This window comes from Prionailurus bengalensis, chromosome E4, assembly GCF_016509475.1.
Source record: "Prionailurus bengalensis isolate Pbe53 chromosome E4, Fcat_Pben_1.1_paternal_pri, whole genome shotgun sequence".
Lineage (NCBI taxonomy): Eukaryota > Metazoa > Chordata > Mammalia > Carnivora > Felidae > Prionailurus > Prionailurus bengalensis.
In genome coordinates, this window is record NC_057360.1 from 38,753,501 (window position 1) to 38,779,785 (window position 26,285).

Here is a 26,285-nt window from a genome sequence, read left to right on the forward strand (position 1 = left end):
ACTGAGCCCTGATAACAAACAACCTGGTGCTTTCCCTGAGCTGCCTGGGCGAATGTTCGTTCTGTGAATGTCACAGTGGTCCAGAGCTGCCCTAGTACACAGTACCCCAGAGACAGAGAGCGGGAGCTCTGGCAGGAAAACCCAGAGCAGGACCTTATGCACAGTAGGGGGCTTTCCAACCCAGCCATCCTCAGCCCTGTCGGGTCAAATTAATGGGGAAATCCAGAATGACAGCAAATTTGCCATCAGCTCATATGGCTCCCCACCAAAGAGGTTGCTGGTCAGACATCTACACGTGTCCTAGGTGTTTAATACATTTTTTAAATATGTATAGTGAAAAAATACATTTTAATCAGGAAGTGAGAATATATAAGAATGAAGTAGTAATGTATGAGGAAATAAAAGAAAGGGAGAGTGAAAGAAAAAGGAAGAAAGAAAGAAAGAAAGAAAGAAAGAAAGAAAGAAAGAAAAGAAGAAGCTAGTTGTAGAAAGTCATATATACACTAAGCAAAGGCAACTCTGATTATAGTTATTTCATTCCCTAATCATATCAGATTTGAATTTTCTTCCTAATTAAAAAATAAAGGAGGGGCACCTGGGTGGTTCAGTTGGTTAAGCATCTGGCTTTTTTTTTTTTTTTTAACATTTACTTATTTTTGAGAGACAGAGAGACAGAGTGTGATTAGGGAGGTGCAGAGAGAGAGGGAGACACAGAACCTGAAGCAGGCTCCAGGCTCTGAGCTGTCAGCACAGAGCCTTACACGGGGCTTGAACTCATGGACCACAAGATTATGACCTGAGCTGAAGTCAAGACGCTCAACCAACTGAGCCACCCAGGCACCCCAAGCATCTGACTCTTGATTTCGGCTCAGGTCATGATCTCACAGTTCATGGGTTCAAGCCCCGCATCTGGCTCCAAACTAACAGTGTGGAGCCTACTTGGGATTCTCTCTCTCCCTCTCTCTCTGTCCCTTCCCTGCTTGTGCGCTCTCTCTCTCTCTCTCTCTCAAAATAAATAAATAAACTTTTAAAAAATAAAGGAAGGTCATATGTCAAAAGAACTATTCCAGAATTGCCCTGGCATAAATATTATCTTATGATCCAGTTGAATTCTTTTTTTTTTTTAATTTTTTTTTTTTTCAACGTTTATTTATTTTTGGGACAGAGAGAGACAGAGCATGAACAGGGGAGGGGCAGAGAGAGAGGGAGACACAGAATCGGAAACAGGCTCCAGGCTCTGAGCCATCAGCCCAGAGCCTGACGCGGGGCTCGAACTCACGGACCGCGAGATCGTGACCTGGCTGAAGTCGGACGCTTAACCGACTGCGCCACCCAGGCGCCCCTCCAGTTGAATTCTTAAAATGGGTGCATTACTTACGCACATTATCTAAGAAAAATAATTTTGGATATTTTTATGTTTCACAAGTATACTTATAACATCCACTGCATTATTCCAGAAATATCTTTCCATCCACAGGGATTCCCTGTCTGTTCTTGTTTCCTTCAACTCCCCAGTGTATGTTCCCTTCAAATTTGTCTCAGCAGTCATGAAGCTGTACGTGTGTAAGGATGATTAAGAGTACTAAGTAGTGTGGGAGTGTTCTGTGATCGGCTTCACAGGTGGTGTTATTTCCTGTGCGAAGACTTCCCACTCGCTGGTGGCCGACATGCTCACTTGACATATTCAGGAAAGGGACAGGTCAGTACTCAGGCAGAGGCCGCACACCATCTCTTAGCTCCCTCTAGTCCCCTAACAAGTGAAGCCTGACAGTGTGAGAGGGAACCTACTGGCCTTGCACTGTTTTAACTAATAGTAATAAACATTGGCCCTCGTGAGTCACCACAGAGCAATGGGTGACACTCGAGAGCCAGAGGGACCCCTCTCCTCTGGTGGCCCCTTAGCAATCTATCGCTTGGAAATAAGAAGTTGATCGTCAAAGACACTATAGGAATTCCAACAAAACATTTAGGAAGGGTCTTAGAAACAGTAATGGGCATGTAGTTCGGAAGCTGCTTTGTTCATACACTGATGCCCGGTTTAGGTTGTCTCTAATCTGCCCCACACCCTTACTGTTTTGGCATCTGCCTAGGTAGTTGGAAGCTTTTTCAGAAGTTTAAAAAGATGTTTCATTTTACTGATCCATCAATGTTTTTGCACATCCATGCATCTCAGAGGGACCTCCTTTGTAGACATGGCTTTAGAAAAATACCTATCTTCACACCTCTGGAACCAAGATTCAGCAGAGCTTTGAGAGGCTGGAAGAAATGCACCTTGTGAGCTCTCTCTCTTCCCTCCACTCCCACCAAAAACATAGTCTCCAGAATACAAAAAGCAGGATGTAATTATAGGCAGGGAGGGCACAACTTTAGAATCCAAAGAACTGGATTCCAATCCAGTTTCCAGTTCTGCCACCAACCTGCACAGAAGTGGGATTAATAATAATAACAATATTGACCCCACTGGATTGTCTTATGTATTAAATGAGATGGCACTAACCCAGATAGACACTTAAAAGATGTTGATTGCTGGGTGCCTGGCTGGCTCAGTCAGTGTACATGCAACTCTTGATCTCTGGGTCATGAGTTCAAGCCCCACACTGGGCATAGAGTTTACTTTAAAGAAAATGTTCATTGCTGACATTATAATTATTAGTTAGTAGGTCACCAATAATAAATATAAAAGTCACATAGTTCACAAACTAAAAATGCTTAGACAGCTGTTGCAAGATAATACATATTTCTGTATATCCAGCTGACTTCCTTTCCACCATGACTTTTGTTTTAATCACAGAAATAAGAACTGTTCTTGATTATATATCAGTTGGATGATGAGGGATTCGTTTGCTTTGAAATAGTGTTAGAAAAGATAAACAGTTGCTCTCTCCACCTCATGAAATCTAATATTTATGCATCTTTATTTTTTTAAACACATTTAAAAATTTTTTAATGGTTATTTATTTTTGAGAGAGAGAGAGAGAGAGAGAGAGAGAGAGCACAATTGGGGGAAGGGCAGAGAGAGCAAGGGAGACACAGAATCCAAAGCAGGCTCCAGGCTCTGAGCTGTCAGCACAGAGCCTCACGCAGGGCTCAAACCCACAAACTGTGAGATCATGCCCAGAGTGGAAGTTGGCCGCTTATCCGACTGAGCCACTCAGGCACCCCAGATTTATGCATCTTTAAAAGAAATATTTTTGTATCCAGATGACATTTGTAGAGTTTAAAATGAGCCGCAAAAGATATGATTTTTACTTATTATTAATTATGCAATAGACTGGGAGACAGACATCTAAGCATGTCAAGAATCATTTTTTTAAAGATGGTTTTAATGCTTTGAAGAAAAGTTTATTTTAAAATTTGGGAAATGGAAGTCCCTTTGTTTCTTTACAACCAAAAAACAACCACACCACAGTTTGCTTTCAAAAGAATTCCACATAGAAGTGGGTGGTTCTGAAGTCATCACTGACTGCTCACTGCCAATTTGCTAATTTCACCATGTTGGAACTTAAAACATTATCCCTGATTTTCTCTGTTAATGGAAGCTTAAGGCCACCATTGAATCCACAGATAATCCAAAAATCGAGTTTTAAACATTTTTAAAAAAATCCTCTATTTCACAAGATGACAGCTGTTATTAAATACCAACTAAACTTGGAAAAGCATAAGTGGTCCAGGGCTGCTCTTGAAATTGGATGTGGGTCTACTCACTGGGCCACCATGCGGCCAATGTGAAGAGTATTCGGTATTTTGTCTTATGGCCTGGATATACTTACGTTTGAAAATCCCCAGGAGACAGTAATGGTTCTCTGGGGGCAAATTCCACAGAGGGCCTACTTAAGAGGCAAGGGAATAGTACCCTGAGCTGTAAGGAATGTCAGTGGACCCGAGCACTTCCTGGGGGAGAGAGCACAGTGAATTGCTCAGAGCAGCTTAAGAGTATCATTAATGCTATTCCTGATGTCTTTCAGGAGCCGCTGTCTGTATAAGCCGGTAGATGCTTTGGGCTCAGGAAGAACCCTATCTGAGCTTTCCTTTAGCACAGCATGAGGTGGGCTACAGGGTGGAGATGTGTCCTGGTCAGCAAAGTCAACATGGCAGAAAGGTGAAATAGCTAATGATACTTTACAAACCAGGTGCACTGTCCTACTTCATGGTAATTCCTGTTAAAATACATTTTAAAAGATGAGAAGAGGACTTTGAGCACTTTCCTCATTCCAAGGTTAGTTGATTAGTGGAGTGTTCACAGATCTAAAATCACCTCTTTTCATTTTTCCCAGCTATGGAAAATACAAATATCCATAATTCCCCTAAATAATCAAGAGTTGGCTGTAATGCAACTACAGGAGCATAAACATTTTCTGTCTCCTAAATTAATGATATCTGGGCGTGAAAAGGTATGGTGAACACAATTTTAGTTCCCTTGCTATATAGGGCTTAGGATTGAACATAGCATTTTATAAAACAAATATCACGTAGGAGATATTTTAGTATCATTACTATCACTGTCTTAGTAAAATCCATAATCATGCTTTAAAAAAAAAAAAGGTAGCTTCCTTTGCAAAATGTTTAAAGCTCTTGGAAGTTCTTAGACTAATCTTTCCTGTTATTTTCTCTGCCACATGGTTAAACAAATACAAAACAAATTGGAAATATAGATTTTCTGTCTTTCACATACAAATGCATATCCCTGAGCAATTGGATGAATTATTAATTTAAGTTATGTCCCCAAAATTGATAAGTATTTAGTTTTAATGATCTTGTTAGGTCATCAGTTTCTCTTATGCCTTAGTTCTTCACCCCAAAGACCTCTCTTTTCTTTTTACAGTCCAAATAATTCAGAATAAGTATTGGTCATCTGAATGATTTTTCCCCCTTCATTTCAACCTCTGATCTTACTGACCAGAATAGTGATAAGCCAAGGGAAATGATGTAATAATAAGTAACAAGTGCATCTAGCTCTTGAAGACTAGTCTTGAACTCTACAAACTTAAAAAAGTAAGACTTGGGTATTTAGAAGAGGCGTATGTAAACAACAGTTCTCAGAAGGGCATAAAGCTGCAAGAATTTTCATGATTGTGATGTTACTTTTTGGTACAAGTAGAAACAGACATAGAATGTACAATAAACCTCACTACTTTAGAAAAATTCAACTTGGCAACAAAAAGCTGAATTTAACATGTACTTAAAGAAATGCAAGTTTAATAACCCAACCCAATGCTTTCTGTAGAGTAATGTAGTTAATACGTTGTGGTGCAACTAAAGGAGGTTGGGAATGTCAGATGTAACATGAAAATACCTCACCCTGCTCCCAACTCTATCTTAATTCATTGTGTGTCTCTCTCAGAAAGGCTAATGGCAGACCTGCCCGAGTGTCGGGAGAAGTTACATAAAATAGATGATAGGGTTTTGATAAAAATTCAAAGAACTAAGCAAATATTTTGTTTTCAGAAATTGTAATACACAATAAGCCTAGATTTACATAGACTTTATAACCGGTCTTTTAACATTTAAAACTTGGATTTTAAAATAAATGACACATTCATAATACCCTTCATTTCCTGAATTTCTGCTTCTGCTGCTGGGTTTAGACAGAATTGCTCATGAGTATGAAAGAGAAAGGCATCTGTAAACTTCTTATCAAAAATAAAACCGAAATACAATGTCTGAATTAGCATGGAGTTCAAGTTGCTGAGTCTTAATTAGTGAACCAACAATACACACTGTGGGACATTTGTCGTAATGTTTTCCATATTCTATGCTTCTTGCGGCTTGGGAGGCCAAATTTCATACCCTCTATACATCCTTGTATTGACCTGACCGTAATGTGTTTCATTCTTTTAAAATAATCAATACTTACTCTTTAAAATGACAAGTATATTATATTCCTATCTTGGTTTCAAACTCCTGTTGAAATGAGTGAGGTCAGAACTGAGAAGCAGGGAGGCAGTGGTTCTCCAGTGGTTTGACTTCATTCATATCTAATCATTCCAGCTGTATGCCCATAGGAGGTATTACAGGCAATTCATCACAGATGGCCCTCCCCCCCGCCGCCCTCAGGGTCACATCACTCCAGGGACTTGGGGGAGGTTAGCAGCTCAGGACAGTGGACCATATCTGTGTCCTTCTGGCACTTGAGAGTCCTCCCATTTCCTGGCCTTGGCACCAGAGGACTAAGTTCAGCCAAAGATTTTACGAAGTTTCCTGCCCAATCCACGATGGGCATTGAGGTCTGAGTCATGTGAGTTATATAAAATAAACTGATTATTTTGTAGAAATTGTTGAACTCCTTTTTTCAACAATTCCACTCTGAAAGGATTTTTAAAGAGTGTTCTGCTGCTCTTCAGTTTCGTGTAAGCCTTTCCCCCATGGCATTCGCTTCCCTGCTCATCCCTGTCCCATTTCTGCATGAGCTACATCCCTCGCCACCCTGGGAGACCCGGAGGATAGAAACAACAAGCCCTACCCGGGCTTCTGTGGGGAAGCAAAGCTGCACAGGAAGCTGCTCCTGGCAGTGCACCTGCAATGTGGCCGATGGGCTAACATGAGTAGTTGTAAAGAAAGGGATTTATTTCAAATGCTGAATTATGAAGGAGTATTGATTGATTGTATGAGTGGAAATATCTAGACGACCACATCTTTTTTCTTCTGGACTAATGCTATAATGTGGGGAAATGTTTCAACTCTTCATTTCCAATACAGTGCCTTGTTTACCAATCATCCATGTAAATTCTTAAATGTTGCCTTTGTTACCTCTTGGAAATCCTCTCTCAGAAAGAGTCAGTAAGAAAGTTGTAGATCACTACCCAAGCTGAGTAAGTCGAACTGAATTGGGCTCTCAGCCACACTCACACAAAATAATATTTTAATTGGCTAAGCTAATATTTGATCCAAGTTCATAAAAGTTTGAGATCAAATAATTAAATGCAAATACAGTCTTCATCCCAAAGACGATAAGAATGCCTTTAAGCTAATATTTTTAACAAGAACTGTTGGACAGCGTTCTCTTGTAAATTTTATCATACCTGAGGCAGTTTTCCTCATTCGATTAGCTGGAAAGCTGAATTTATCCCGAGGCAAACCAGACATCTAGTACAGGCTAAATTCAACAACTGGAGCTTAAATTTGGCTTAATATATCCCCACTTGGATCTGCCTGTTTAATTCTCTTTCATATGATAACGTTGGTTTATTCATAGTCTTGACTTACCACCTGAACAAACTGAACCTCATATCTTATTCCGAGAGAATAAGAAAACTTTACAAAATCACAAAAGTTCCTGAATGGAAATCAAATGCAAACTTATGAATCAAAAACTGTTTTAGGGCGTGACTACCAGAATGGAGTGAAGAGCTTTCCTCTCAGGAAGGGCTGCTTGTTTATGAATGTGGACATTTCGTATTCTGAGGGGACAGACGGTCTTTACACAAGATAAGGACTGTGACTTCCAAGGCCGGCCAGCCCGGGCAGCTGCAAACGTCATGTGCACTTGAGAAGTTACCTGTTAAGAAGCATTGTGTGTATTTGCCCTTAGTGCTGGGTCTGTTTTGACACACAGCTTTACTTTATTTGAAATTGAGGGGGAAACCAGAAAACTTCCCCATCGCATGCCCCTTCAAATTTTGTTCTCCTGGCTCAGAATATTCAGTCAAATCCCAGCCAGAGACCTTGTTTTTGCCTTTCATTCTCCAAGCATTTTAATGTGGTTTTTGCTATCATCTGGTATGTAGAGGTTGATGAAACATAAGATCTATTTTAATTCATGATTTTAAAATAACTCTTTAGGATAGCCTTCCTTCCTCATTTTTATCCCCAAGGCTTTTGGAAAACAAATTGTAAATTTATACATAGAAGGAAAACTGGATGTCCCATGTCAGCTCATGAGGCCCCTTAACCCAATACAGCCCCAAAATAGATTTTCCTCAATATCAGGTTACCAATTCATAACATCAGACAAACCAAATGTTTTCCCTTCCCCTAAATCTCTGAACTCAATTCCTTCAATTTTAAATCAAACTATACTTTACCTAGAGACAAATGACAGGAAATGTGTCCTACTGTTGTATTTGAAATTGGTTATGAATTTAACAAGGTGAGGAACTTTAAAACTATTTAAGAGTTTAGTAGTTAGGACTATTGGCACATAAAAGGTGCTCAGTATATTCTTAGGGGGTTGATTTGCATATGCCTTATATTCGTGGGACCTTAATTCAAATTAGCAAGCTTTGTATTGGGTGTACATGTATTGGGTGGTGCTTTGCTTGTGCTGTGTACATGTATTGGGTGTACATGTATTGGGTGGTGCTTTGCTTGTGCTGTGTGGGAAATAAACATAAGACAGGATCCCTGCCTTCCAAGAGAACACAGCCTAGTAGAGGAGGCAAGGTACAGTTCAGTGCCTGGAAGATCAAGAAAAGTGTGACAGGGAAGATATGATTGGAAATATTTGGAAGATCTTTGAGACACAAGCAAGAGGAAGATTGATGATGGATGAGTTAACGTGAATGTTATTCTTTCATTCGACCAGCGTGAAGTTGTCTCCTGCTCTGTCCAGGCATTGTGCGAGGCCTGGGGAAGGAAGTGTAACCATTAAGAAGGTAGATATATCCCTGTTCTCAAAATTGACAGTCAGATAGCCATGTGATACCCGTTGACCTATGTGATAGGCAAATGGAAGGTGCTGTAGATTCAACAGAGATGGCTCGAAGGAGGCTTCCTGGAGCAGTGATGTCTGTTCTGAGTCCTGGGAGATAGTGGCCCAATAATTGATACAGGGGAAACAAGAAAAGGAACAGGCTCAGAAACAATGGAGAGACTGAGCTCAGTTTTGGACACTGTGAGTTTGAGATACCCACCAGCCATTCGGGAAGAGATGTCCAATAAGGAGGTGTATCTGCAGAACCTTAAGTCGTATTCTGTAGCCTTCAGCATGGGTCACTGAGTGAGCTGGTAAATGTGTGAAACATGGCAAAATAAAATGTTCTACACATAGGAGAGTCCAAATGATTCAAGAAGAACAGGCAAGGTTGGCACTACAGTCAAAGCACACAGCCAACATTCCCTTTTGACTCTTTCCCAAGAAAGCACAATACATAATGGACTTCATGCTTTTTGCTTACTGTTATGAAATAATTCTGCGTGAAACAAAAATAAAGTCTGCCGTGAATTTGATATGGAAGAATAGTAGTATGTCAAGGCAAAAAAAGAAAAAAAAAGGAAGAAGAAAAAGGTTTTGGTTTGGGGCAGAGCAGCATTTATTTAATCAAGAAATTTCTTTGTTCATTCCTGGCATATTTGTGGTGTCCCCCTCCCCCTCCGACCCCTTATCTGTGGGGGAAATGTTCCAAGACCCCCAGTGGATGCCTGAAACTGTGGATAATACCGAACCCTTGTACATACTATGTTTTTTCTATAAATGCATACCTATGATGATGTTTAATTTCTAAATTAGGCACAGTAAGAGATAAACGGCAATAACTAATAATGAAATGGAAGAAATCGAGCAATATACTGTAAGAAAAGTTACGTGAATGTGGTCTTTCTCTCTTAAAATACCTTATTGTACTCACCCATCTTCTTTGTGATGATGTGAGGTGATAAAATGCCTACATGATGAAGTGAAGTGAAGTGAAGGATGCGGACGGTGTGATGTAGCATTAGGCAGCTCCCGAGCTTCTGATGACACATCAGATGTGGGACCATCTGCTTCCAGACCACAGTTGACTGCATGCAGGTAGCTGAAACCGTGGAAGGCAAAGCCACGGTAAGGGGAGCTGCCACACTGAAGATCTTCTCTGTGCTGAGCACTGGCCTGGGTGCTAAGGGTGCAGCTGCAAGTTAGACCAAGTCCCTCCCATCCTGGCTTTCCTTCTTGGGAGGGTGGTGGGCAATTTTAAAAATTAGACAAATAAATGTGTAACATAATATCAGTCAAACAAGCAACAATAAGAATATATAGTTTAGGGATATAAGGAAAGAGTAAACACAAACCGGGTAGTGGTCACTCTGGGGCATCAGGAATTAGTTCCCGAAAGGAACACACAAATAGCCTGAAGGGTGTTGTTCTGTTTGATGTGCTGTTTGTTGCTCCAGAGTGGTGGATTCACAAGTGTCGTTATATTATGTTTAAAAACCTACACATACATCTTTAAATGTTTAATTGTGGTAAAATACACATAACATAAAATTTATCATCTTAACCACTTTTAAGTTGACAGTTCGTGAGTGTTAAGTACATTTACATTCTTTCCAGCCAATCTCCGGAACTCTTTTCGTCTTGCAAAACTAAAACTCTATACTTAATCGAAAACAACCCCCATTTCCTCCTGTCCCAGGCCCTGGCAATCACCATCCTATTTTCTGTCTATGAACTTACTATTCTTAGGTACCTCATATAAGTCGAATCATAGGGTATTTGTCTTTTCGTGACTGGCTTGTTTCACTTAGCCCAATGCCCTCCTTGTAGGTGTCAGAATTTCCCTCCTGTTTGAAGCTGTTGACTATTCTGTTGTATGTAGATACCACATTTTGTTTATCCGTTTATTGGTCAATGGCCCCTTAGGTTGCTTCTACCTTTTGCCTATTGTGAACAATGCTGCTATGAACAACTATGGGTGTACAAACATATCTTTGATGTAGTACATACGTTTTTAAAGAAAAATAAGGCAGAGTAAAGGCCCAGAGAGTGATTTGATAGTGAAGCAGAGCTCTTTTAGAAGGGGTGATCAATAAAGGCTTTTTTGAGTAGATGTTATTTGAGCAGAGGCTGAAGCGAAGTGAGGGAGTGAGTCCTACACAGTAGGGGAAGAACTATCCAGAATGAGGGATAGGTGAAAGTGCAAAGGTCCTGAGGCCAAAGGAAACTTGGTGTATTAAAGAAGAGCAGGAAGACCAGTGTCTGGAGGGGAGTGAGGCAAACAGATGTGGTTTCAGGGTTAGACTATGAAAAAAGATTTCAGTTTTCTTCTGAGAAAGAAATGTATGCAAACTCATGGAATATTGTTTTGCTCAAAGTATTTAAGTGATGCCATTTGTATTCATTTCTGTATTCTGTGCCCACTGGGAAAAGATGCCTGATATGTGTCAGCACACAGGAGCTAGCTTTGAAACTTCTGTGAGCTTTGTTTCTGTGCATGCAAAAGCTACATTGTTCCCTATAAAGAAGGGAGCTACTTTAAATGAATTTAATGCCATTTTTCCTCTGGCACATCGTGTTCTATCATAGCTATATAGTAAACAAAGTTTGAAATAATTTGTCATCCAGGTCAAAAACCATCTTGGAGAATTGAAGTACTTTCCAGACAGTTAAGCAGAGAAACAGGTGATAGTCTATTGGAGTGATTGCAGAGTCATGCTTGTTCCCGTTTGTTGACAATCCAGAATCTTCCCTTTGATACTTCAATTCCTAATCATATAGTCGTAGACTCTTAGGGCTGTGGGTGACAGTAGAGACCAAGTCCAACCTTGAAGTTCACAGATGAGGAAAACTTGAGGGCCAAAATGACAACAATGATAACGTGCTTATGATCTCACAGTTAGAAACAGAATTAAGACTAAAAATAAAGACATTTAATTAGTGAGGAATTAAATGTCTGCTGCCTTGTTGTTGTTGTTGTTAATGTTTGTTTATTTTTGAGAGAGAGAGAGAAGGAGACACAGAAACTGAAGCAGGCTCCAGGCTCTTAACTGTCAGCACAGAGACTGATGTGGGGCTCGAACTCATGAGCCATGAGATCATGACCTGAGCCGAAATCGGGCGCTTAACAGACTGAGCCACCCAAGTGCCCCCAATGTCTGCTGCCTCTTGAGGATGACATATGATGATCAAAAAATTGACCAAAGAGCAGACACTGCTTCAGGTGACATCCTTTATGCAATGACATTTCCTGAGCCTGGGTTTCTCCGGGACCTATGCTGGGCACTGGCTTAGTAGAAGCATTTTGTGCAGACTGCCATTTATAGTTGGGAAAATTGGGTTTCAAGATTAGTATCATAGAATGAAAAGTCTTTAACCGACCTTAAGAATTGGTCTCATGTTCTTGAATATTCTTGGTGATTGAGGATGGGATAAACTTTCAGGCACTCACGGTGCCTTCTATTAATTTTGGAAAACTGTAACATGAGAGATTCTGTTTTGTCCATGAAACTTCATGGCAGGGAAATGATCAGACTGCTGTGTAGGATGTGTGTTGGAAGCAAACAAATTAATCTGCAAACTTTAATATTTTATTGGTAATATTTTCAGATTTTATCATTCAAATTTTAAGAAATAGTGCCCTGTGTGTATATAATACTTGTACATCTTTAAAGTTTATTCATATTTAATTCAAATATATTTTACTTTCCCATGATCCTAAGAGACTAGGAGAGTTATTTCCTATATTTTGCAGATAGAAAAACAGGCTCGGGAGGATTAAATGACTTGCTTGATTGGCCTGGTCAATGAGATTATATTAGACCACATTCCCTTTGCACGATGTTATTGTAACCACAAAATCAAGTGCTTTTCAAACTTTTTTTAATGTTTATTTTATTGTTGAGAGTGAGAGAGAGAGAGAGAGACAGTGCAAGTGGGGGAGGTACAGAGACAGAGGGAGACACAGAATCCAAAGCAGGCTCCAGGTTCTGAGCTGTCAGCACAGAGCCTGATGTGGGGCTCGAACTCACGGACTGTGAGATCATGACCTGAGCTGAAGTCAGATGCTCAACTGACTGAGCCACCCAGGTGCCCTTCAAACTTTTTTTTTAAATTAGTGGAATCCTTTTGCCTAAACTCCATATATGAAGCAGACAGAAACTCTTATTTTTTAGCCCTTAGAGTCTCAGTGGAAAGGGCCGGGGTGGGGACTGCCCAGAAAAGGTCCCCAAGAAGGCACTCTATGACTCTAGATTGTACTCAGTCTCAATTGTGACTGCTTTTTATAATAATGCTCTGTGGCATTTGAGATGTTAAATCTCCTTCAAAATCATCAAAGATGAATTAAGGTTTGCTACATATCAGTATAAATGTCAAAAGTATATTATTTCACTCAAATTCTTGGAAAACTGTCCATGTGTTAGGAGACCCTTTAGAAGATGAACTATTTGATTAACCAGGACATCCCATTCTCCAACCTCAGCAGGTGGCAGAAACTTGCAGGCTGTGACAGTAGGGATAAACAGGCTCCAGCACCTGAAAGTCACAAGCCCTGCAAGGTCCATTTCCCAGCTCTGCGGGTGGAACATCTTGTGGGCAGGGTCCAAGAACTCTAGACCCAGGTAGCAGGGTCTGTGTCTTACTAGCTGAGGAAGTAGAGTTACGCAACCCCGTAAATCTGTTTCTTTATCTAGAGAATGAAGAGAATAATACCTTAGCAGTATTAAATGAGGGCATATAAAAAATCCTTCGCATATTGACTAGTGCTTGGAAATGTTAGCTCCTCCCCCCCCCCGGTCTGGCATCCTTTGAGATCTTAGAAAAGCTATTTAATCTCTCGGTCTTAATTTCAAAATACCTATAATACCTTCTCAAGAAAGAATCCTTTACAAGTTAGCCTTCTCCAGAACCCTGCAACTAGGCCTCTTCTCTCTCTAAACATCCTCATAGACCCCTGGGGTTTCATCCATCACCTGTCCATTGATGAGCCCCCAGTCTATACCACCATCTAGGCCTTTTTGTTGAGGTCTGGACCTTTATTTCCAGCCATTTCCTTCATAGCTACTGAGTGTTCCACATGCTCCTTAAGTTCAACGTGTCTATACCTAGACTCATTAAATATTGCTTCCTCAAATATGCTCTTCTGCCTCTTGCCAGTAGGACAGCCACCACCTTCCTCCCTTGTCAGACACCCAGAAGTCATCCAGCACCTTCACTCTCTCCTACTCTCTGTTCAGGGCCTAGAATCCCTGTCGAGTCAACCGTTTTGATGCCTTTCAAGTCCATTCCAGCCCATGGCCCACCATACGTCTCACCTTTATTCCTGTGACAGCCTCCTGGGTGGTCCTCCCTTCATGAGACCAATCCCTTCTCCATACTTCTGGTAGCGTGCTCTTTCTAAGTCAGAGAGCTGACTGTTTCCTTCTTAAAATCTTTTGGTGCTTCTGTATTGCTTTCAGAACAGAATCCAGACCCCTTCTGACGCTCAGTGTCCTTCAGTCTTAAACCTTATGGTCCATCCTTATCTTGCCCCTCTGCTCTCCTTCTGCATGAAAGTTAAGCTGCTTTACGGTGTTCCCAGGACCTCTTTTTTCTCCTGGTCGCTGAGTCTTTGTATATCGGATACTGTGTGCGGGGCGTCCCCGGCCTTTCCTTCCATGGGTAGCACAACTCACTCCGACCCATTTTTCAAAACCCTTCAGTTGGGACCTTCACCAGGGGTGCTCTTCCTGTGTGTGCCCCAGGCACCCACTGCTTCTCTCTATTACATCAAATAAACTACTTAACACAGAGACTTTTGTTTTATTCCCGTGTCTTCGTGACCTGGTACAGGGCTGTCAGAATGAATGGATGGATGAATGAATGAACAGATGAATGGATGGATGAACGAATGAATGAATTCGTATATTGCATATACATAAAGGTGTGAAGTAATAAATAATGCATGTTAGAGTACTTTGTAAGCTACAAAGCCTCAATCATTTGTAAGGGCTTGTTATTTCTATGTACATAAATAATGCATATGCTATTTGTCCACATTTCTACACACAGCTCCTGCCAAAGAGTTACATTTTCTTGGTAGTAATTTGCATAGGAAGGCACCCACTTGTATATTCTAGTTGCTAAAAATAGCTCTTGGGTTAATAAGCATATGCATACAAACACATTTTTGTGGGGGACTTAACAGTGATGAATTTAAAATCTTGGGTTTGAAGTTTTGCTGGAGACATGATGATTTAACTTTAGACATCCCCACTAAAAATCTCTTACCCTCCCATCTCCAACCCCTAAATAGCCCTCACTCTTTATTAAGTGAACTTTGTTCGTAGGAAAAGAATGTAACAGGTATCTCTCCAAAAGTTCTTAAAATTATTTACATAAATTATTTAAATATAGCCCTTTAAAAAATAATTGTAAAAATTAATTCCTTACGGAAAATTCATTTCCTTTCTCCTTTTCTGGTTTAGTAAAGGAAAGGGTCTTCTGAGGACCAATTTATAGATTGTCATCTCTCCAGATGCCTCAAGGAAAAAGAAGCGTTCTACCTCTTTTTCCCATTTTCATATTTTTTAAAGGGCCAGATAAAATTTTCTCCCCACCTGTGAGAAATTAGCAAAGGTAATTATCTTCTCAGCAAAAGATAGGAGACTCTTTTTGAGCCTCCAGCCTCCCAGCCCCCCAGCCCCCTTGCTTAGAGAAAGGACCCATCACTGAAAAAACTGCTGAACAGGAAGATTCACAGGCTGTGCCACGCGGCAGGAACCAGGGAGGCAGAAATCAGGATCTTCATCTTCAGAGAGAATCTGAGTGCTGTGTATGACTGAGAAGCCAGTACTGTAATATATTCAAGAAGACCTAAGGGTTTACTTTCCAATAAGGATGGAAAAAATCTGAGCATGCCACTGTGAGCTTATCGTAATGCTGCTTCATATAAAAAGTTGGTAATTAGTCCCTGAGTGAATAAAGTAGAATAGATGATAAGAGATTGATACTTAGAGGAGAAGCCAAAATGCTTTTGCCAGTTATCAAAATTTAAAGGCTATAGAGGAAGGGTTGGGGATGCCTCTGACTGTTTACATACAATTTCCAACTCCGAATTTGCAATGATAGAGTTCATAACTTGTATTTTTAAATTGTATTACAATGAAGCCTATATCACTTTCAAAGGAGAACATGGAGGGCCAAATGCAGGAGACTTGTGAGATCTAGCATAAGATCTCACAGAAGAACTGGTGGGAATTCTGGTCTCCTATCAATCTCTCTTCTTCCAGCTGAGTCTCTTTCTAAAATCCCAAATATGCTACAGTGGTATTTAATATGGGAAATAAACAAATCACAGAAACATATTATTTCTGAGGACTCCAGAACATGTAATAATTTTTCAGATTTTGTTTTCTCATGTAATTTAATATCCATTCATGAAGTTTTGGTGTTACAGACTCCTGCTATAGATGAGTTTAGACTCCCTAGTATGCCAGCTCCCATTCATTACTTAATGTGGAATAGGGCTTGATTTGTAGGAGAAATATGTCAGAGAAAATGCTTCAGATTTTAAATGTATTTCATGTGTGAATTTTCACAAAAGGACATGAATTAGCATAAAAACTAATTCCATGCATATTGTGGGAGCACACTTAAATTTCTGGACTCCTCCTAAAAAGTAAATACAGAAAAGAGAAAATTCCAAGTCTTCCGAGAGGTGATGTCATCTGTATTCTGTCATTCATGTCCTCCCTTGCTTTTAGGTCCTTGTGAAGCATCTCAACCACGGTAGAGAAACCAAGGTCTGCCTCTCAAGCCAGAGATGCAAGAAATGTGGGAGTGCAGGGACCCTATTCCAAGTCCAAATGAGGATGTGGGCACGTTTCCCTTAAAGCAGAACTGACCAGTGAAAATCCTCATTGGCAAAACATGTAAATTAAGACCTGATTATTCAGCATTAAGACTTGATTATTCAGACCACGAAAGGATTCACCCAGGATTCTTTAGATAGAAAACAAGACCACATTGCAAATATTTTATTTCATCTATCTATATCTATCATATAAATTAAGTTTTGAAAGCCAGTTTCGAATTAGAAAAAGAAAGGAAATTGGCTTATAACAGTTTAATGTAGTAGGTAATGTCACAATGATATCAGTCTTGGACATATGCACCAATGATATAAAGCAAACATTAATGGAGAATTCTCTGGGGATGCTTTGACTAATACAGTCCTCATGCCAAGATGCTTGCAGTCAGTCTGCTAGGGAAATGGACAGTTAACAAAGCAGTGCAAAATGAAGTGAGAGGCATATAGAGCTAAAAGTAGAGTCCACCAGCCCAGCAATGATCCCGGAACTACTTGGTCAGTAAATGAGAATCATTCAATAAAAATCTTTTTCCTTCTTTTTTTTAACCTTATGTAGTTTAAATATCAGGATCGTTGATACCAAATTGCAAATTGCCTCCATAGACCTAGAAACAAAATAAGTAAGTACCTTTGGGACAGTTAGCAGCAGAACTTTTGTGAGATTTAATGAAACATTCTTAGAAATAGCTTAATGAGATAATGAATTCAGTCGTGCCAATTCTTTTTTTTTTTTAATTTTTTTTTAATTTTTTTTAACGTTTATTTATTTTTGAGACAGAGAGAGACCGAGCATGAACGGGGAGGGTCAGAGAGAGGGAGACACAGAATCTGAAACAGGCTCCAGGCTCTGAGCTGTCCACACAGAGCCCAACGCGGGGCTCGAACTCACGGACCGCGAGATCATGACCTGAGCCGAAGTCGGCCGCTTAACCGACTGAGCCACCCAGGCGCCCCTTTAATTTTTTTTTTTAACGTTTATTTATTTTTCAGACAGAGAGAGGCAGAGCATGAACAGGGGAGGGGCAGAGAGAGAGGGAGACACAGAATCTGAAACAGGCTCCAGGCTCCGAGCTGTCAGCACAGAGCCCGACACGGGGCTCAAACTCACGGACTGTGAGATCATGACCTGAGCCGAAGGCGGACGCTTAACCGACCGAGCCACCCAGGTGCCCCTCAGCCGTGCCAATTCAACTCTAATGTCTTTTAGAAAAAAATTCTATATATGGCCAAAGTATGGGAAACGTGTATATGTTCCTTCAGAAGGAAAATTGGACATATTTTTAGACTTGAGAGAAAGGTACCAGTTTGGACCAGCATTTCTAGAAATTATCCAGCACATGCTGATTTGAAGACTTTACATGATCATTCAGTGATAATAGTACACAAATAAACCAGGACTTAGGATCTATCCTTTGTTTTATGTTTTTTAATAGTTTTTTTTTATTATTATTAACAGACTGGCATTATTTATCACAGAACGTAGAACCTAGTTCTCAAAAAATACATTTATCAAAAAAAGAAAGTTTCAAAACAACTTTCTTAAAAGACTATTATTCATTTATCTTACATTTTTATACTGTGCAAATTCCTACATCCTCCTTATTAATCTCTAGGACTATTGTTAGTTTTCCTTGCTTGTGAGAACATCTTTCATTATAGTATCAAATAATACTCCATTTCAGTTGTTTTTCTATCATTGTGTTTAGATCACCATAACCCCGAACGTTGTTTGTTTTCTTTTTCAACTTTCTGCTCGGATGTAAAGGAGGATGCTAAATTCTGTCTCTTCGAAGTTGGATGAAGGGCAAAAAGAAAAAAATGCTGAGAAATTTGTCAAAATTCAAATGAGCTATTTTGAAATTATGTTATCTTTCTGCCACGATCCTTTATTGAAGGACCTATACCCGTAACCAGAATGTGAGCCTGTGAAAGCGTAAGGTTCGCAGCAGGGGAAAAGCTAACACGAATGTAAATTCTTCTGTGGCAGACCCAGCTATAGCATACCAACGGTATTTCCAATTATTGACATTTTGTAATTTTGAACCAAATGTAACTAAATTTATAAATATTTTCAGATAATTTAGAAAATTTATAAATATTTTAAATAATTTAAAAATAATGTTTAAAATACTTTAAATAAAATAGATGGAAAATACTTTATTAAGTGTAAAGTGCTACAGATATAAAATGTCAAGTGGGGGGGGGGGTGCCTGGGTGGTTCGGTCGGTTAAACGTCCGACTTCAGCCTAGGTCATGATCTCACTGTTCCTGTGTTCGAGACCCGCATCGGACTCTGTGCTGACAGCTCAGAGCCTAGACCCTGTTTCAGATTCTGTGTCTCCCTCTCCTCTCTCTCTCTCTCTCTCTCTCTCAAAAATAAACATTAAAAAAAATGGGGCGCCTGGGTGGTGCAGTTGGTTAAGTGTCTGACTTCTGCTCAAGTCATGATCTCCCAGTGGGAGTGTGGGTTCGAGCCCCGAGTCGGACTCTGTGCTGACAGCTCGGAGCCTGGAGCCTGCTTTGGATTCTGTGTCTTCCTCTCTCTCTGCCCCTCCTCCGCTCACACTCTGTGTCTCTCTCACAAAAATAAATAAACATTAAAAGACAAATTTTTTTAAATGTCAAGTGGACAACAACTTGCCTGCCAGTTTAAATGCCACAGAGGAGGCAGAGCTCCTAAAAGTGTCACATTTGTCTGTTTGTACATCTCATTAATAAATAAGCAAATATTTTTTATTCTCCCATCTCACTTTGAAATAGATGTGGTATCCAATGCTCCCACTGTGTATCTGTTTCGCTACTAATTCCTCGCTGTTTTAATTTGGGACAGAGACTTGGGGGATAGGGAGGGGGAAAGCATGTTTAATGCAAAGTTATGGCTCAAAATATAAACACTAAAATCATCCCAGACCCATTTAAACAGCAAATGTAAGGTAATGTTTTTTGTTTATTTTTGGTTTTGTTTTAACTTTTTTATTTGAGTATAGTTGACACACCATGTTTCATTAGATTCGGGTAGACAACATAGTGATTCAACTTCTCTATACATTACGCCATGCCCTGCGTAAGGGTAGCTACCCTCTGTCATCATAGAGTGCTAGCACAATATCACTGACTATATTTCCTATCCTGTGCTCTTTATTCCCATGACTTAGTCATTCCATAACTGGCAGCCTATATCTCCCACACCCCTTCACCCATTTTGCCCATCTCCCACTCCCTTCCTTCTGGCAAGTAAGTAACCTTCTTCTAAAAGCATTTAGAGATACCGGGGCACCCGAGTGGCTCAGTCGGTTAAGCGTCCGACTTCAGCTCAGGTCATGATCTCATGGTCCGTGAGTTTGAGCCCCATGTCGGACTCTGCTGACAGCTCAGAGCCTGGAGCCTGTTTCAGATTTTGTGTCTCCCACTCCCTCTACCTTTCCCCCATTCACACTCTGTCTGTCTTTGTCTCTCTCTCTCTCTCTCTCTCTCTCTCAAGAATAAACATTAAAAAAATTAGAAAAATTAAAAAAAAATAAAAAGCATTTGGAGATACCAAAGTGGACATGCACACATGTACAGGCTAAGTTTAACAGCCAAGTTTAGTGGCAAAAATATTGGGTATGAGTCACTATGGTAACTATTAACTGAGTTTAGTACATTTAACCTTTTAATCATAGTGTTATGTGGTTTTCTTCAGAACCATCCTTATTTATTTTTGTCCAATTAGAACATAAAACAGGGCTGGAGGGGTCCGCATCTGTTTACTTTCTTAGCGTGGATGTATGTAAACACACATATCTATATTTTTTTTCCAGAGGCTTCTATATACACATTGTATAAAAGTTGCAGTTAACATAAATAAACTCCAGAAGAGAAATTCCAACATAACCATTTTTCCCGTGCTCATTGTCTGTGTATGCATTTGTATGTTGGTCTGTCTTTTTTTGACTCTGTGTTTCTCCCTTATTCAATATTTATAAGGACCTCTAGGGCAGATGCCTTAAAACAACTGGATCATCACCAGGAGTTAGGTTGAATGAATTGCCTGTGTCCATGTTCTGTGTCTGAGTGACCCAGGACCAGAAGAAAAAAAAAAGAAAAGCAAAGCAAAGTTATCAGACTTATCAGACTTTGAAGCCACATTCAGGTTAAAGGGCACCGGCCATCCTGGCACATAGTCTGCCTAAAGGACAAGGCTTTCATTTGATAAAGATCATTAGTCACTGAGATATATATTTTAGAGAGTTCCCAGTAGCGAATATTCTGTTGGCAGTCACTGGGGTGTACCAGATGGTTCATTAGCATAGGCTAGACAAGTCAAAGGCTTTCAGAATCATTTAGAAAATGTCAAACAGAAACAAGAACCCTGTCACTTTTTATTAGAATTAACTACATCATACCCTGGACACAGATTTCACCTTGGGTCAGAAAAATTAATACAGAATTATATGAATTGTGTAATATACTGGGTTAAGATAGGTCTTTCTCCAGGGACTCATTTGCTGGCAATATATTATGATCCCTCTACTTTAGGAATCCTCAAACCTTTCCTTTTGTAAGATATGAAAAGAGTTGACCTTGCTCAAAATCCATTGGTGTCTAATTGATTTGAGGTATATGCAGAATTTCAACAAGACATTCTTCTAAAGCTCTTTTGTGATCATTTTCCCAGGAAGCTTGGTGAGTGGGGCTTACTGAATATTCAGCAGCGTATAAAGTATGCTTTATGTCAGGAGGAAAATACATCCATTAATTGAACACACCGCTGTAGTAAATAGGAATCAAAAAGCCATTAAAATATTGTGCTTTTTTTTTTTTTTTTTTTTTTTTTAAATCCAGATGTCAAAAACCTTGAGAACTTCCAGCTGGTAGAAGGTGTCCAGGAACAAGTCAATGCCGCCCTGCTGGACTATACAATGTGCAACTACCCGCAGCAAACAGAGAAATTTGGGCAGCTACTTCTTCGACTACCCGAAATCCGGGCCATCAGTATGCAGGCTGAAGAATACCTCTACTATAAGCACCTGAATGGGGATGTCCCCTATAATAACCTCCTCATTGAAATGTTGCATGCAAAAAGAGCTTAGGTTACAACCTGAGAAGCTCTGCTTTCAAAACAAAAAGAGATTGGTGGGGGGAAAAGAAGAACAGAAGTAAAAAAAAAAAAAAAAATACTCTGAACTGCTCCAAGCAACACTAATTAAAAACTTGGTTTAAAGATATTGAATTTAAAAAGGCATAATAATCAAATACTTAATAGCAAATAAATGATGTATCAGGGTATTTGTATTGCAAACTGTGAATCAAAGGCTTCACATCCCCAAAGGATTCCATGTAAAAGACATTATAATGGAGTGAATTGAACTCACGGATGGAAACCAACACCATATCGGAATAAAAACGGACAGAACAATTCTTGTATATTTAAACTGATCTCCGCTGTGAAGAAATTGAGGAACTGATCTGTGTTGTTAATTAGGCTTATACAGCAGGGGATTTGAGCTTACAGAATTCCTCCATGCTAAAGCTGAACTAAAACAACTCAAAAACCCATCAGCTACACCTGTAATAGCCCTTCCCTCTTCCTTCAAGGACCCAGCACCTTCTATCCTGTGATCACAGAATCTGTCCTTACGGACTTGTGCTCAGCCACACCCACTCATAGCTCCACCAAATCATGAAAAGCATAATTTTGAATGTCTGTGTCTTAGACCTGCAAACAGCTAATAAGAACAGTCTATTAATATGTTAGCTTGCCATTTTAAATATGTTCGGGTTTGTTTTGTCATGTGTTCATAATGTTAAAAAAAAAAAAAAAAGAAGCAGGCAGTATCCCTCTTCTGATCTTATATAAGCATTAATATTAAGGGAAAGGACTACAAACTTTTAAAGCAAATGCTCCATAGCTAAAGCAAGCTAGCCCTTATTTCTGCTACTGTTACTGAACCGTGGCTTTGGCGTTGTTGGATTTCGTAACAATTTCTCACCAAAACGCTTCTTAGGGTACATCCGTCTTTTTAACCATCAAAGTTTGTAGTTCGTTTAAAAATAAAACCTGAAGCATATTTTGCTGGGATGTCAAATAGTCACAGTGCCAAGTAGTTTAAAATAAAACCGAAGCATGTTAAGCTATGCAAAAAGAAAGAAAAGGGTTGGCTAATAAATGGCCTCAAGTCCCGTGCTTGTTGCAATCGAACATCCCCTAAACATAGAATGGAAACAGTGATTTTTACATGTGGATGGAAAAGATGATAAAGTAATTCAAAATCTTCCCTGAAAGGGAGAGGAAGAGGGTGATGCTGACCTTTCAAAGTCATAGACCAAAGTCTGCTCTAGAACAAATATTGAATTGCAAAACAATATCTCCCAACGACAATAGCAGTATTATTAACGTGTGATGCCACAGGTATGGAAGTCTTGCCTTATTTCACAATTCCGAGAGGTAGCTGTGCAGACGTGGATCAACATTTGTTTAAAATAAAGTATTAATACTTTAAAGTCAAATAAAAGATAGTGTTTACATTCTTTAGGTCCTATGGGGGGAGGGGAGGGAACTATGATATCACAAAATAGCTAAAGCAGTAATTTCCTTAATGTTATTTTTCTGATTGGTAATTACTTTTCACAGTACCTAATTATTGTATGTCGTGAGACACTAAAATCAAAAACGGGAATCTCATTTAGACTTTAATTTTTTTGAGATTATCAGCGGCACAATCACTTGTAGAAACTGTAAAAAATAAATATCTCCTAGTCCCTTAATTTTTTCATAAATGTTTCAGGCTTTTGAATAGTTTATTTATATTGTATATCATAGTTTCAACTGTAGACAATTATGATGCTAATTTATTGTTCCTTGGTTTCACCTTTGTATAAGATATAGCCAAGACTGAAGAAACCAAATATATGTGTTTACTGTAGCATGTCTTCAAGTTAGTGGAACATAGTTCAGGGACAGAAAAGGGTCTTAATGAATTAAAATCATTCACTTGATTAAATGTCTGTAAATCTTCATAATTCTTCCTGTAGTTTATTTAATATCTATTGTAAATTATGTGACTTGTAGTTTCCTCTGATTTCAAGTAAATTTAACAGGGGTGGAGTCTTACCTGGTTTCCTTTACAAGCATTGTAAGTTGTATACCAAAGATATTAGTTACTACTTCTGTGTGTACAAAAAGGGTTATTTTATTATTTTTCTTAATCTCCTCTAATATTCGTCCACATGAAGGGTACACATTCACTAAGCAGAGTGTCCACAGCTCCTCATGCAAAATCTCAGTCACCTGTAATCATGGCTCAAAGGGCAATGAAAAATAGCCGACCAGAGTCAATATGCAAAGCATGAAATGGACTAACAGCATCATTATTCTCTCCAGTTAAAAACCGGGTTGGTTAGAAGACACGCGGAGAGGAATGGGTGTTGTTAACCGTTACTGAAATGGTTCCATCATGTATGTGCATCTTGGGTGGTGGCAGTTAGGAGATTTGTGGGATAGTTATTTGGAGGGTCTTTAACATTGCAAAAACAAAACAAAAAACCCACCCAAATATATTAATTCTGAAAGTCCATGTTTTCTTATTTTAAATAATGGAGTACTCCCCACTGAATATTAAACCTAAAAAAATGTCAAATATTGGTATGTTGTTAACCTAGTAAATTACATCCTAAGTACACTTAGAAAGACGGGCAACACGGACAGTTACATCCACACTTCTGGTATCATGAAGAACAGAAGTTGATAAACAAGAATGCGCCCCAGTCAACGTCTGTGGCCCATCCAAAGTTGGCAAATGAAATTTCTCTAGTGTTCATTAGTGACCACTTTGTAACCAGACATTTCCTTAGCAACTGCCTTATCAATGACAAGATTTATCAGTAAAAGCAGACTCAAATATAAACGTTTTTGGCTTAGCCTGGTTTATTATAGTTGGTCTATGTGTGTAAACAGACAATCTGTAATGTCTGAATATTTGTATTACAGATCTTCTGCAGCTACCTTGGACCTGAATCCATGCAATGTTTAGAGTGTGAAGTCAGTTACTTGTTGACGTTTTCTTACTGTATCAGTGAAATACATATTGTCATGTCAGTTCTTGCCAGGAATTTCTCAACAAAATGGAATTTTTTTTCAGTATTTCAATAAATATTGATATGCCCAGCCTGATGATTTTTCAAAGTTTTTATGCTGTCCTCTTTCTATTACATACTAAAGCGTCCAGTAATTTAGATACTTGAGTAGGAATGGAGTCAAAAGAATTCCACATGAATAGATCCTTTTCCCTCTGTAGATGTTATCTGGAGAAGTCTTGTCCTTGGTTGGATACTTGAAGCATTAAAGTCAATCTGTTCATCACATCTCTACACATGAAATAAAGCGTTTCATATTATTCACTGTCACAACTGATGGGCAGAAAAATCTCATAGTGTTTATATTTTTTGTCTACCCTGTGCTGTAAGAACTTTACCAAGTGCCTTGTTAATTCAAGTGATCTTCAGAACATCTCCATTTGGTATTATTATATACCTCTTAAAGCTTCTTGCACAGACTGAGAAACTAGCCAGTGAAGGAGCAGAGATTTGAACCCAAGCAGTTTGGCTCCAGGATTCATGTTCTTAAATGCTACACCACACTGTCTCTAAACCAGGGTGACACTTAGGATTTGTCTCAAAAGGAAAAGATGTGAAATAAGATCAAATCACTGCCGAGGATACAGATTTCAATAACTTGGAAATCTAAAAGCCTTTAACACTTTCTGGAGTTTAACCCTGAAAAGTAACATGTCTATCTCCTAGAAAGTAGCCCCCTTCAGGACCATGGAGCCTTTGGAGATGTTTACAAAATCCATTTTGGTAATTAATAATTACCCCTGCTACAAAGTAATGCAAGGGCCACAAAGCCATACGCTTATGAAACATTGTGACCCAGGGAAAGCCACCTCCTTTTGCCCTGCCTTTGCCTTCCCTACCCCTGTCGAGATTGGCACAAGTCACCATCCCTTTGCCAAGCAGACACTGATTTTTCTTAGGTTCCTGCTAAAAGCTACCAAGGACTCAGATTCTACACCATATGTAGGGCCAGGTAGATTACAGAACTAAGATTTTTAAGCACCTAGATAGTGGCCTATAAAACACCTCCCTGGTCAACCTCTTACCAGGAAGAACTTAATAAAAAAAAAAATTATCCTTGCTGACATCCCATGGAATTTGAAAATGTATATTCATATTTAACTGAATTATAATTTGCATACAGAAGAGTGTACAGCTTGATACATTCTTACATATGTATACACCCAGGTAATCATCACATAGGTACAGCAAAGTATAGAACATAAACTTTTAAAATAATGTGTTTATAAGTGGTTATGCACATTTGTTTTTTAATTTGGCAGAGAGGGAGTTTCTACAAAGCCCAACCCGGCAGCCGGCAGAGGTCATGCTGATGAGAGCAGAGGCCTCACTCCCCGCAGAATAACACTCACGAAGTTGCTAAATCCATCAGCATGAGGGAGCCCCAAGAAAAAAGTGGCTCACGTTGACGTGCATGTGATTGTTATATTTGATATTCACGATAACTTTGAAGAGGTTTGTACCTTTAACTAAGTTTGACGTTCAGTTTGAAACCATCTCTGATGTATATTTTTTATGAGAAACATGTGGAGAGTTTGCTCAACATAACACAGGTCAAAATGCTACAATACTTAGTGATCTTGACATTTCCCTGGAATAATGAAGACCAATTTTCCTTAACACTGAACAGGAAATGTATAGTTTAGTCACTCAACATATATATTCTTGAAATACTTTAACTGTTTCACA

General features: G+C 39.3%; 1 protein-coding gene across 2 annotated transcripts in view; it reads left to right on the forward strand.

Annotated features, from left to right (window-relative positions):
- NR5A2 (nuclear receptor subfamily 5 group A member 2) overlaps positions 1-24,634 on the forward strand; it is a 137,651-nt gene extending 113,017 nt beyond the window's left edge. For both annotated transcript variants that reach the window (XM_043569544.1, XM_043569543.1), the window contains one exon: positions 21,306-24,634. In XM_043569544.1, coding sequence (XP_043425479.1) covers positions 21,306-21,553 — 248 coding nt within the window. In that variant the 3' untranslated portion in view covers positions 21,554-24,634. The remainder of the gene's footprint in view (positions 1-21,305) is intronic.
- The last annotated feature ends 1,651 nt before the right edge of the window (positions 24,635-26,285 follow it).